Here is a 13661-nt window from a genome sequence, read left to right on the forward strand (position 1 = left end):
GTGCTTCAACATAATATTACCGTATTGTGTGTGTATAACCTCCTTTTAAGTTTTGTGGATATTCTACATGGTTATGCTGAAGATATGTTGGCCATTTTCCACTGGAAATGCCTTTTGGTTAAACTGTCAGCAAGGAATTTGCATTTGCACTGTTAATTTTTATATAACTGTAATGCACATAAAAACAGCTGCTTGTTTATGTGAAAATACATTGATGGGGTTTTTTGCACTAATAAAGTTGTAAAGTATTTTGTCTCGTGTCAATGATATCGTCAGTCACCTGGATTTTAGACTACCTCACTGACCGACCACAGTATGTGAGAACTCAGGGCTGTGTGTCGGAGAGGGTCGTCTGCAGTACGGGGGCCCCACAGGGAACCGTTCTGGCTCTGTTCCTCTTCACCATCTACACTGCAGACTTCTCCCACAACTCCACCCAGTGCTTCCTGCAGAAGTTCTCTGACGACTCTGCAATAGTCGGCCTCATCACTGATGGGGACGACAAGGAGTACAGTACAAAAGTGCATCACCCCATCACTAGGAGTCCCAGGCTTCTACCTTTCTACCTTTAAAACCTGCCTTCCAGCCAAATGGCTGGAAGGCTTTTAGCTAAGCTTTAGCTTCAGCCAAGTGGAAGCTAAATTGGCTAGTCATTCATATGTAAATTAGGTTGTTACCTGGGAATTCTGGAGGGAGGGGAGTGGGGGTGTGTGATTGAGGGGGTGGGGGAGCTGCTAAAAGCTGTGAACTTCCTTTTGTGTTCGCTTTGATGCATTCTCAATCATCCAGGGAAATAAATCTCCAAAAGTCACCAACTTGGAGTGTTTCAGTTTGCCATCTTAGGGAGAAATCAACACACATGGGTGTATGTCCTTTGTTGCTGAGATTTATTGATAAAAACAGTACAGAAAACCAACCATTTATACACATATTTACAAATAATAATAAAAAGTGAGTGAGTACATTTCAACATTTTCAACATTATACCAGTGGTCTGATTGATGCCACAATGGATTGCCCTGAAGAATTCTGTGGTGTACGGACCTCCTCTCCAAGGAAAGAAAATGCAGAGAAGACTCACCACTCAGCAGGCCTTGGAAATGATCCTGAGGGAAGTTGACCCTTGTGACTCGGATGGAGAAGACCTAGAAGTTCAGCCGGATTCGGACTCAGAGCTGTCTGATCAGTCTTCCGGTTAGTTTCATTTCATGTTATTTCCTAATACATTTCAAACAAGTAAGTGGATGTAGTTAGTAAGTAAGATATTTCAGACATTATTCTGATACAGAGGAGGAGGAGATCATGCAACACCTACGCTTTGATGACAAGTCCACCCGCAGTGATCGAGCAAAGACTGATAAGTTCGCTGCAATTTCCAGTGTGTGGGGATCATTTGTCACCAACAGCATCACGTGCTGCAACCCTGGTCTACATATCACCGTTGATGAACAGCTTTTCCGATCAAAGACTCGGTGCTGTTTCCTGCAGTATATTGCAAGTAAACCTGACAAGTTTGGGATCAAGTTTTGGGTGGCTTGCGACCTAAAATCCAAGTACATTTGCAATGTCTTCCCATATCTTGGCAAGGACCCCAATCGTCCCACTGGGGAGAGACTTTCTGAAAATGTAGTAATGAGGCTGATGGAACTATTCCTAGACAAGGGCAGAAATGTTACCACGGACAATTTTTTCACATCGCTTTCACTTGCGCAAAAACTTCTTAGACGGAAAACCACCATCCTCGGCACAGTCAACAAGATTCGCAGGGAAATTCCTCAATCCACTAGACAGACAGATCGCAATGAATTTACCACTCAGGTATGTTGCAGGTCTTTTGTGGTTCTATGTTTATGTGTTTCATTGTGTGTAAAAGGGCTATGGAAATAACAATTTATCTTATTTCTTAGGTGTTTTCAACCTCTGCTGCCACGCTGACGGCGTATGCGGCCAAACGGAAGAAGACAGTCTATATTCTTAGCAGCATGCACAGAGTGGTTCAGACTGATAACACTACCAAAAGGAAGCCAAACACTGTCACCCTTTACAACAAAACAAAGTGTGGCGTGGATGTGATGGACCAGATGGTTCGGGAGTACACTGTCCGCAGAGGAACACGGCGCTGGCCAGTTGCCGTGTTTTATAACATGATTGACATGGCAGCACTGAATGCACATGTGCTGTATCAAGCATGCACCGGGACGAAGGAAAGACGGGTGGACTTCCTGGTGGAGCTTGCAAGAGAGTTGGCTCACTCTCATGTAGCTGAGAAGAAGGCAAGAAAAGAACAGTTGCTTTGGACACAACCCTCCACACCTAGCCCTGGAAAAACTATCTCTATCTCTATCTCTACTTTTAAGATTAGGCTTAAAACTTTCCTTTTTGCTAAAGCATATAGTTAGGGCTGGACCTGGTGACCCTGAATCCTCCCTTAGTTATGCTGCAATAGATGTAGGCTGCCGGGGGATTCCCATGATGCATTGAGTGTTTCCTTTCCAGTCACCTTTCTCACTCATTATGTATTAACAGACCTCTCTGCATTGAATCATATCTGTTATTAACCTCTGTCTCTCTTCCACAGCATGTCTTTATCCTGTCTTCCTTCTCTCACCCCAACCGGTCGCAGCAGATGGCCCCGCCCCTCCCTGAGCCTGGTTCTGCCGGAGGTTTCTTCCTGTTAAAAGGGAGTTTTTCCTTCCCACTGTCGCCAAAGTGCTTGCTCATAGGGGGTCATATGATTTTTGGGTTTTTCTCTGTATCTATGAAGCGCCTTGAGGCGACTTTTGTTGTGATTTGGCGCTATATAAATAAAATTGAATTGAATTGAAAAAGAGCCATGTGTCAGGTCAAACACAAATGCAAGAACAGTCATGCCACTGTGCGATGTGTTCACTGCTACAGATACACATGTGGTAAATGCAGACTACAGATACCATGGCAGTGCCAGAATTGTGAGTGATTGCTGAAAATGTTGAAATGTACTCACTCACTTTTTATTATTATTTGTAAATATGTGTACAAATGGTTGGTTTTTGGTACTGTTTTTATCAATAAATCGCAGCAACAAAGGAAATACACCCATGTGTGTTGATTTCTCCCTAAGATGGCAAACTGAAACACTCCAAGTTGGTGACTTTTGGAGATTTATTTCCCTGGATGATTGAGAATGCATCAAAGTGAACACAAAAGGAAGTTCACAGCTTTTAGCAGCTCCCCCACCCCCTCATTCACACACCCCCACTCCCCTCCCTCCAGAATTCCCAGGTAACAACCTAATTTACATATGAATGACTAGCCAATTTAGCTTCCACTTGGCTGAAACTAAAGCCTAGCTAAAAGCCATTTGGCTGGTAGGAGGGTTTTAAAGGTAGAAAAGCCAACTGGCTGCTCTCCGGGGCCCTAGTGAAGGGCCCACTCCTGAAGACCTTCTATGACTCTATGGTCGCCTCAGCCATCTTTTACAGTGTGGTCTGCTGGGGCGGCAGCATCTCTGCTGGGGACAGGAAGAGACTGAACAGGTTGATCAGAAGGGCCAGCTCTGTTCTAGGATGCCCTCTGGACCCAGTGGAGGTGGTGAGTGACAGGAGAATGGTGGCTAAGCTGTCATCCCTGTTGGACAACATCTCCCACCCAATGCAGGAGACTGACGGCACTGAGGAGCTCCTTCAGTGGCTGCGGCACCTACGATGTGGGACGGAGAGATTTCGCAGGTCTTTCCTCCCCACTGCTGTCAGACTCCACAACAAAGACTTCAACTGACTAAGCACACACATCCACACATGTGCAATACTCTTTCTGGCATCGTTGTATTATACTCAATTGTAAATAGTATTTGTATTCTATTTTATTCAATTGCATGTAGTATTTCATTCTATTCTATTGTGTACAGTATCTCATGGATATATTATTCCAGTGTTTTTTCTTAAAATTTTCTATGCAACTTTGCACTGTCCACTGCTGTAACAAAACAAATTTCCTACGCTCGGGACTAATAAAGGTTATCTTTTTTTATGCAACCAAGACTATATATCTCCCGTACTGGCATCCTTACACTGGCTGCGAGTTAGGTTTTGAATTCATTTTAAGATTTTATTATGTGTTTTTAAGGCGTTGCATGGGTTAGGACCCTCAAACCTTTCTGATCTTTTAAATTTGTTCACTCCTGTAAGATCACTGAAGTCTGTGGATCAGATGCTCTTAGCTGTCCCAAGGTCCAGATTAAACACAGAGGATAAGAAAGGTCTGGCCTCTCTTATCTGGAAACAAAATTAACAAAATTGATTGAAAAACCTGTTGCAAAAATTCCTTTTTATTTTGTTTTGTGAAGCTACAAACTGATGAACTAGATTACTGGTAGAATGATGTATAAATAAAACATGATTTGCCGTCTTATGCATATTGTATTGATGTATCATGACCAGTGATGTGCAATACCACTGATTTCCTTTCTGATCCAATACCAAGTAAAATTCAGGGTGGTATCGACGATACTGAACCAATACCTAGTAGAAAAATGTATATTTTTTTTATTGTATCTCAAATTTTAGCGTCATCATGATTACAGGACATCAGACTACTTGTTCTTATCACATAATAAAGCTGAATTCATCATGGCTCCTTTAAGTTCAGTAATTACTATGTCCTCTGCCTCATGTAATTAGGAGCTGGTGTGTAGGAGCCATTTTTCTTATTTCCCTGTCTTTAACACTACTAGAAGGTTGTATTTCATTTTATGTACTGGTTATGGCAGTGGTAGGTACAGGGTTATTTAAGGTCAAGGGTAATTCTGTCCAGGTGTTGCTGATGAGAAGGGGAAAACCATTTCCTACTGTGCTTAGTCCAGTTACTTGTCTGTGTTTAAATGGATGTTGCAAAGGAAATAAAAGTCCCCTTAGGCCCCCTCCTTGATTCAGTCTTTCCCTTTTGACGTAAATGGTCTCCTTGACTCTGGTCTCAAACAGGCGTTCCTCCCTGTCCAGGATGTGTACCTGTGTTCCTGGAGGACAGGCGGGTCCATGGACCAGTCCACAGCTGGACACCGTACTTGGGTTAAACTTCCAGTGAAACTGAGGCCACAGCTCAGGACAATAGAAGATTGAAAAATGCTGCCTGGTCTAATGGGTCTCAATCTCTGCAACGTTCAGCTTTCAGAATTTGTCTTAAACAGCATAAAAGCATGGATCCATCCCACCTTGCATCAGGAAAACATTGATGAACTTTGAGCAAATGAAACCACAACTTTAAAAAATGAATTCCCAAAATTAATTGTTTCGACATCTTAAACACAAAATCATAAGTTTTAATACCTACAACAAGTTTAAGGAAAAATAAAAGATTTTAAAGATCTTTCAACCTTTTTTCTCAAATATAAAACAGCTGATGACACTGACATGCATCTTACTATGATGGGAGTGATTTCATCCCTGAGTGATCACGCTGATGTTTGCACAGAGCAGACAATGAGGTGAATGTTTGGGCACATTGGTAACAGTGAAAGAGTTTATTAGTAACGTGGGATCGTTTGTGGTCGGAGTATGAACTGAGATTCCTGAAGCTCTTGTCACACTGGTCACAGCTGTAGTTTCCTTCCATGTGTGTACGTTCATGCTTGTTTTGATTACCTGATTGTGAGAAGCTTTTGTCACAGTGTCTGCACTTGTATGGTTTCTCTCCTGTGTGGACTCGTTTGTGTCTTTTAAGGTCGATTGCAGTAATGAAAGATGACCCACACTGATCACAGAGGTGCTTTTTTGTCCCACTGTGAATCCGTTCATGTTGTTTTAATCCACTTAATGTGGGGAAGCTTCTCCCACATTCTTTGCAGTATTTCAGTTCCTCTCCAGTGTGTCTACGTTGATGTGTTTTTAGGGTGTATTGGTGACTGAAAGTTTTTCCACAAAGGTCACAACGAAAGTCTTTCCCACCACCACAGTGATGACAGGGTTGAGAACTGGATCCATCTGTGTCGCTCTGCTTCTAAACAAAGACACAAAGACAGTGTAAGTCAGTCCTTCAACATTTTTATCCTGAACGTCGCCTGAAATAAAGAGCAAATAAAAAACAAACAAAATCATAACTGAAATGAAAATCTGAATAATCACTCAGAGCTGCTTTTTCATGCAGTAGAATTGACGAAACATCAGAATCAGTGAGCTGCAAACTTTCAGCCCCGACTGTGTCCGTGCTGTCAGGTGAGAAAGGCGACAACTCACTGATTCTAATCGGCAGGTCTGCGGTTTGTGCATAATCCGTGTACCTCCTCTAGTTTACTGTTTGAGCTGTTTGGTGGTTGTCAAAATTTTGTGAGGTTTCACCTGAGATTCGGGCGTTTTGGGAAAAATAAAATTATATTAAAAAACTCAATTCAGGATTTTAATGAATTGATGTCACGTTATCCAAGCCAGACTCGATTTTAATCGGTAAATCGATTATCAAAACCCACCTCTAACTGAGACAGTTTAACCCTTTAAGACCTACCATAGAACCAAGTCCGCCAGAGCTTATATTATATTTTTACATGCTGTGGAGCCATTTTTGGGAGCATTTCAAGTTGCTATACATCAATACAACCATTATAGCCCAGATTTTAATAATATGTATTCATTAAGTGCATAGTAATTACATAAATTGCAAAAAAGTGCAATAAACTACAAAAAAATTGAAAATCGTTTTTGATTTTTTAACATATATTTGTAGTTAGAGAAATTTAAGAGGCTTATCCCTCAAAACTGTAAATACAAAAAAGTTGCACAAAATAGTTTCCCACCACAGGAAATTTATTTTGAGTGTCTTCATAGTTTTATTTTTGAAATACACCAATTTTTATACACTGCAGGAAAAACGAAAATAAATATTATACTGCAAATTTGCAAAAAAGCAGCATATGCATCAAAATAAACTATTTCCAGCAGTGCAATATGAGTCCTAAGCATCCCAGAAATGACACAGAAAGTCATAAAGTCAAAGATAACTTTTAAAAAGAGCAGTATAGGCCCTGAGGCCCTGATCGCAAAAAAGACTACATTTCCGTGAAAATGATGTCACTTCCGGTTTCGGCCAGGTAATGGCGGAAATGCAAAAGTTCGCGCTGACGTCTATTCCAACGTAGGAAGTGTTTTGAACAGCTGATCGGACCGGCAAAGCGTGTTTCTGGAATATTATGTTTTTGTTCCTGCAAGCGCTTTTTATGCAGTTTTTGCAAAGCTTTATGTGGAAGGAAACCGTGACCTAGGACAAGCTGATGGCATCAGATGTAAGTACAACTCCTCCGGTTTCATATGCAAAAAAAATTTTTGCGCTAGCTTACGTGGTTGCAGTGCTACCGGGATTTAAAAATAGTTACGCATAACAGAGCGTTCCCGCTCCGATCGGCTCTAAAGGGTTAATGAGCAGAGTTCTTCCAAACAGTCAGGCTAAAATGACAAGATAAAAATATAAACACATACCTCACAGTAACTGCACTTGGAGAGTCTCTTTCTGGTGTGGATCTGTTGGTGTCGTCTCAGGTGATATGGAGATTTAAAAGTCTTCTCACACAGGTCACATTTATAAGGTCTCTCCTTAGTGTGGGTAAACATGTGTTGTTGTAACTGCGTGTTGGTTATAAACTGTTTGCCACACTGTTCACAGCAGTACACATCATGTCTGGTGTGAATGTGTAGGTGTGTATTTCTGCTCTCAATCCGGCTGAAAGTTTTCCCACAGATGTCACAGCTGTATGCCTTAATTCCAGAGTGGGTAACTAGATGCCTCTGTAAGTTGCTACTGTGAGTAAAAGCTCTGCCACACTGATCACAGTTGTACACTTTAACTCCACTGTGGATGAGTTGGTGTCTTTTTAGAGCATCCTTCCAGGAAAAAGTCTTTCCACACAAGTCACAGCTGAACGGTCTCTCTCCAGTGTGGATGACCTGATGATGTTTTAGTGACTCCTTCAGAGTAAAACCCATCCCACACTCGTCACAGGTGTGTTTTTTCTCTCCCTTTCTTCTGTGAGGTTTGTCGGCCTCCTGAGAGCGCTGACTTCTCGCTCCATGTTGGTCCTGCAGTGACAGAGATACAAACAGAGGCAGTGAGTGAAATGCAGTCGTGGAACAAACTCAACCTTCAAACTCCCTCCATTAACACTAGTTTTAAACCTGAAGGTGGAGCGTGGCACCAAACACCTTAAAGGTCTCTTATCCCCACCTGCTGGTAGTTCTAACACATTACATCCAACCTGGTTTTAAAAATAATTCATGACTGTTCAAACACTCTAAAATATTTTTCCTTTTTTTCCTTACTTTTACTCCCCACAGAAAAAAAAGACTTTCTACTCATTACATTTTCAAAACAGACTTTTTACTTTTGGTTTGAGGAATTTGAGGGGAGTTATTTCATCACTAAAGGCATCAAACATCAAACCGATTTGAGCCTGAAAAGTAACACATGAAAGAATCCTGATCGTGTACTAATCACCAGGGTTTGAAACATAAAAAGAGATGAAAGAGGCAAAACTGTGAGTCATAGTCAGGAGTTAAAGTGAGACGTTGTTCTTCTTTCTTTTTTGCACAGCACCTGAACAAACAGGTAATTTCAAATGCAGCGTTTCTATCAACAAACATCAGCAAACACACAAACTGTTTGTGTGCAGTTTGTCTCACAGTGTGTTGCTGGCTAAAGGTCCAGCTGCTGTACATCACAGGGAGAGAAAAGAAAGAGAGCTAACTTCACTCAGAGATGGAGAAAGATAAGACACACAGGACAGGAGAGGAAGAAGAGAGGTTAGATTTAAAGGGAAGGACTGCTCAGTGGGATTTGATCAACTGGAGATTAAAGTTTACATGTAAGTCCTCATGTGTTGAAATCAGATATTGGGTCTGTACATGTGACATTGTGTTTTTCCAGATAGTGAAAGATGCTGCAAAACAATCTGAGGCAGATTAACTGTGTTATTTAAAGACTGCATGAAGATCCTCTGCAGGTTAGTGCAGGATAAACAGGTTCGTTTGCTGAACTGTGATGGATTTAAAGTAAAGAACAGTGTGTGACTGGTGCACAGTGACTGTGGTGCTCATGTCACAGTTAGATTACATCAAGTGTAGCAGAGATTCATTTAAACTGAAGCTCATGATGCTGACATTCATTCACTGAGTTCCACCTTCATACCAACAGTATAGTGTCTAATATAAAGACAGTGTACTGTCAGTGTAGAGGATGGAAATCAGCCAGGACAGCTCATGAAACATCTGCTGACATCTGGTTGAAATCAGTTGTGTACATCCACAGAGAGCAGCAGGTCAGCTGATCACAGCCTGTACTTTAACAGGGCTCTAGAGTGCGACCAATTTGGTCGCAAATGCGACCAAATTTTTCAGTGGTGCGACTAAAAAAAAAAAATTTGGTTGCACCTGTGCGACCAACTGTTCGGGTAACAAAAATAAAATAAAAATCTCTGCAACCTTCCCTGTGGTCAACAACAGACACATTATGCCCCTATCGTGGACTAAACCAATCAGAGATAGTAAGGGGCGGGACCTCTCTGATTGGCCATGGTCCAGTTGAAAGTGCAGGTGGAAGTGGGAGGTGAGTAGCTTGAATAAAGCGATATCAATTCATTAAATCCTGAATCGACTTTTAAATATAACTGTGTTTTGCCAGAAACACCAGATTCTCAGATTAAAGCTCACAAAACCATTTCAACAACAACCAAACAGCAAATGAGAGCAGGTACACGGATTCCACACAAAGACGTAAACACAGACCCGACGCATCAGAATCAGCTTTGTCTTTCTCAGCTTTCTCACCCGACGACCCGTAGATGGACACGCTGTCAGAGCTCTGTGTTTACGTCTTTTGCGCCGATTCTGAGCTGCAGGTTTTGTCTCTCTCCAACCAAAATTCACCGAGCCAGCAGCAAAAGAAGCAGCAAACTGCGCTTCACATTTGATCAATGTCGTCATGAATTTTGCTGTTTTGCTTCCACGACTAGGGATGGGTATTGATAAGATTTTAACGATTCCGATTCCATTTTCGATTCTGTTTAACGATTCGATTCCTTATCGATTCTTTTTTTAAAAAGGAGAACACTAAGGTCGATTAGCTTAGAACTGTGTTTTATATCTTCTCTTTGAACAAGATAGAAATTTAGGAGTAACATGGCCTTACAAACCCAACAGTGAGATCTTAAGAGATCCACAGCCTACAGCTCTTCAATGGGGTGTCACAGGGTCCCCAGGAAAAAAAATGTATATGTAAAATAATAAAATAAATATTCTCCTGTAGCAATAACAAAGTTTAACATAAATTATTCTGTAGCAATTACACAAGAATATCCAGTAATGTCCCTGCCTACAATTAAACACATTCACTTACCAAAGTGAAATCGGGGGCATCTGCTGTGGCAAATGGGTGCAAGCCTTTGACCACAAACTTAGACACTGCTCGGTGACATTCGTCTATCCTGGCCTGAAAGGAGACGCTACCGGTAGACTGCAGCGAGAACTGCCAGCATCTGAGCCAGACTCTGTCTCTCTCATAATGGTTATCTAAATGCAACGCACAGTAATAGCAGGTTTTGTAATAAGGTAAATCGCGCTAACATAATATGCAATGCTAATTGATTAGTTACCTGCAGTATTAACGGGAGAGGACGTGGAAACGCTACCGCTGCTGCTGGGTTGAGCTTCGCTAGTCCGGAGCGGATCAAAAACACGACATTCGTTGAACGCAATCGCGTGTTTTTTGAGCAAATGCTTTTGCATGTTCGTAGTGTTTCCTCCCTTTGATGAAATCTCTACTTTGCAAGTATTGCACGTTGCCCTGTTGTCATCCTTTCTCATAAAGTGTAACCAAACTTTTGAGCGTTTGTGCCGCTCAGGCGCCGTGTTTCCTACTGGGTAAAAGACGCTACTCAACGTGATGACGTCATTCGGGGCGACTGGAATCGATAAGGGAATCGTTTATAAAAGTGGCGAACGATTCCAAGGAATTGAAACAGTGGGAACCGGTTCTCAACAAGAACCGGTTTTCGATACCCATCCCTATCCACGACTATTAAAATCACACTTCATGCACAGCTCTCTCTCTCTCTCTCTGTACTTCAAGAACAGTTTCCCGTCTCCAATCTCTGTTTTCTGTATTATTCATTCGTTTATTACCCAGCAGTCTACCGTTGTTTACAGCGCTGTCTTTTTCTTTTTTCTCACTTAAATGACCTCGGACAAGAAAGCCTAATTTTTCTGCTGTTCAATACTGAAGTAATTTAAACTTTATATGCAGAATATTGCAGAATGTTTTTAAGGTTATCTGCTATAAAAAGCCAGACCAGAAAAATCTCCTTCATGTTTTTCTGTGTTTTATTCTCAGTTACTTTGACACAAAGGCATCTGCTGTGATGTTCACAATTCTGATGAAGTCTCACATGTATCAGTACTGATAAATGATCAGAATTATAATATTTCTGACTGTCTGAGGCTAAGTTGAACCGAATCGGGACTTTGAAAACCGGAATCGAATGGATTATAGAAAGCAGTGATGATACCCAGCCATAGTGAGCAGCCTAGGCACGACAGAAGTGGATGTACTGTAGCTGTGGGTAATAAGAAAAGATGAAAAGAACTATTGATAACTTTTTTGTTAAGTTAAGGCCTGATCTGTCTGAAATTCATAGCCAGTGCTCTGACACGGTGCCATCAATATTTGAATGCTGAAAAAGCACAGTGTATCCAGAAAGCACATTATATGCTGCAGTAAATGCACTGCCCAAGTGTCCCCTCTCCCCACGGCCTTTCAGCAGCAGACAGCAGCAAACAGGTCGTCAGAGGAGGCCAAGATGATGATTAAGTTTTTAACATTTTCTACAATATTGACAAAGCACTTTAAGCACAAGTTTGTTAGTTAATAATTTAGAAATTAATATTGTCTGTATGGACTTCCCCCCCCAAAGAAAGTGCACATGTAAAACTGCGGTGTTAAGCGATGCGGTTGAAAAATTTGAGTGCGCCTAACTTTTGTGCCGGTACGCCTAAATTTTTAAAGTTAGGCGTACCGGTGCGCCCATGTCAAAAAGTTAGTCTAGAGCCCTGTTAATAAAGCACAAGGTTCAGTTAACTTTGGATAAAAAACATGTGGTTAAAAAGTTCTTCAAGGAGCAATTTTACTTTTTTACTCTGATTACATTTCAGAGCCTGTACTTTTTCACTGTTACTTAAGTAAAGAAGTTGAATGAATACTTTTACTGAAGTATTTATAACACTAATATCTGTACTTCTACTTAAGTATAGAGTAAATGTACTTTTGCCTCCTCTGATCATTTCTATAATATTATTTATATCAGTGATGGCCAAATGAAGCTTTCTGAAACACTGAAGCTTGTATTGAAAAAGGTTCATTACTCAAAGCTTTTCAACACAGTCCTCTTTGGTGACATCTGCTGGCCAAAAATATGAAGAGCAGCTTGAATCTACAAATTATAATATAGAGCTTCATTATAATTGCCCACTCTACAGAGCTCAGCTGACAGCTTCTGTCTGATATCGGGCTGCTGTTGTGGTGCTTTGAACGTGTATTTTTGGGGATGATGAAAAAAATGTTTTGCCTATTTGATTATTAATAATTTTGATGAATAAACCTTCCTGATTTTAACATGTGCTGTGGTCTCTAAAAAACAACATAATATACAACACAGTCATATAACAGGTTTGGAGGATGAGAGTTTTAGACGTGACTGATTATTTGGTGAAACTGTGATATTTTCCTCACCTCCTGTGTTGAGCTCATTGTTTCCTCTGTAGTGACTCAGCTGAGTCCAGATGGCTGAAAATGTTCCTCTGCTGCTCCGTCAGACTCTTCTCCTCCTGCTGATCAGCTGGGACACAAAACAGATCTTTGTTAGGCTCCACACTGCACTGAAGAGTCAAAGTGTCTCATATGTTCATCTGACAACACAAAGTACAAATTTCACTCTGATTGCTTGTAGAAATCTTGTGAGACGTGTTGTGCTGCAAAGTGAGGAAACTCTCTCACTCACTTATACTTCAGGAGGAACTTTGTGACATTGGCTCTAATATTCTAAGCAGCCCTTTACTATGACAGGGCCAGAAAGTCCTATTTGAAGGTTTGGGAGAAGGACCATGTTAAAGGTGGATTGGGGTTTATACACTTTGTTATGATACAGGTAAGGCTGTAAGAGCCTGAGAAGGTGTCCTGAATGAACCTCTAAAACCAGTTTTCAGCTAACGACTCTGCTTCAGTCTGGAAAACAGCAACTACAAGTTTAAAGACTCCATCAACAATTCACACCCAGCAACAGCCTGAACAGCTCCTCCTGTGGTTTCCACAAACAGGGACAGACCTGTTACTCCCCCACCCCACACTTTCAACTCCTTCAGCCCCCCAGTCCCACCACCTCCACCATTCCCCAAACTTTGATTCTGTTCATCTGGACGTAGCTTTTGCAGTAGGAGAAACGTTTCGGCCCTCATCCAAGTGACTTCTTCAGTCTCAGCTGACTGCAGCTTTCCCCAATCTTCAACAGTGCATTTGCATAATGACTGAAACGAGCACCACTGAAGGAACAATGGGCTGGGAGGTCAGTTATTGAGCATTAATATGCAAATTCTCATGATCATTGATCAACAACCACTGATCAAATGCTGTGATTGCAGCGACTCCCCAACTTTCTG

The 13661-nt window shown here is 41.4% G+C and overlaps 1 protein-coding gene across 1 annotated transcript in view; it reads right to left on the reverse strand.

Moving 5' to 3' along the window:
* LOC147321736 (uncharacterized) overlaps positions 1-13360 on the reverse strand; it is a 32719-nt gene extending 19359 nt beyond the window's left edge. Inside the window, exons 1-2 of the mRNA XM_086305890.1 lie at positions 12739-13360; positions 7443-8039 (exon numbers count right to left, since the gene is read on the reverse strand). Coding sequence (XP_086162016.1) covers positions 7443-8039; positions 12739-12756 — 615 coding nt within the window. The 5' untranslated portion in view covers positions 12757-13360. The remainder of the gene's footprint in view (positions 1-7442; positions 8040-12738) is intronic.
* Positions 13361-13661: the final 301 nt, after the last annotated feature.

Source organism: Aulonocara sp. 'chitande type north' Nkhata Bay, linkage group LG9 (genome assembly GCF_057382095.1).
Source record: "Aulonocara sp. 'chitande type north' Nkhata Bay isolate Kocher_YH1m ecotype deep benthic linkage group LG9, A_spYH_male_GT1.1, whole genome shotgun sequence".
In the NCBI taxonomy this organism is placed as follows: Eukaryota; Metazoa; Chordata; class Actinopteri; order Cichliformes; family Cichlidae; genus Aulonocara; species Aulonocara sp. 'chitande type north' Nkhata Bay.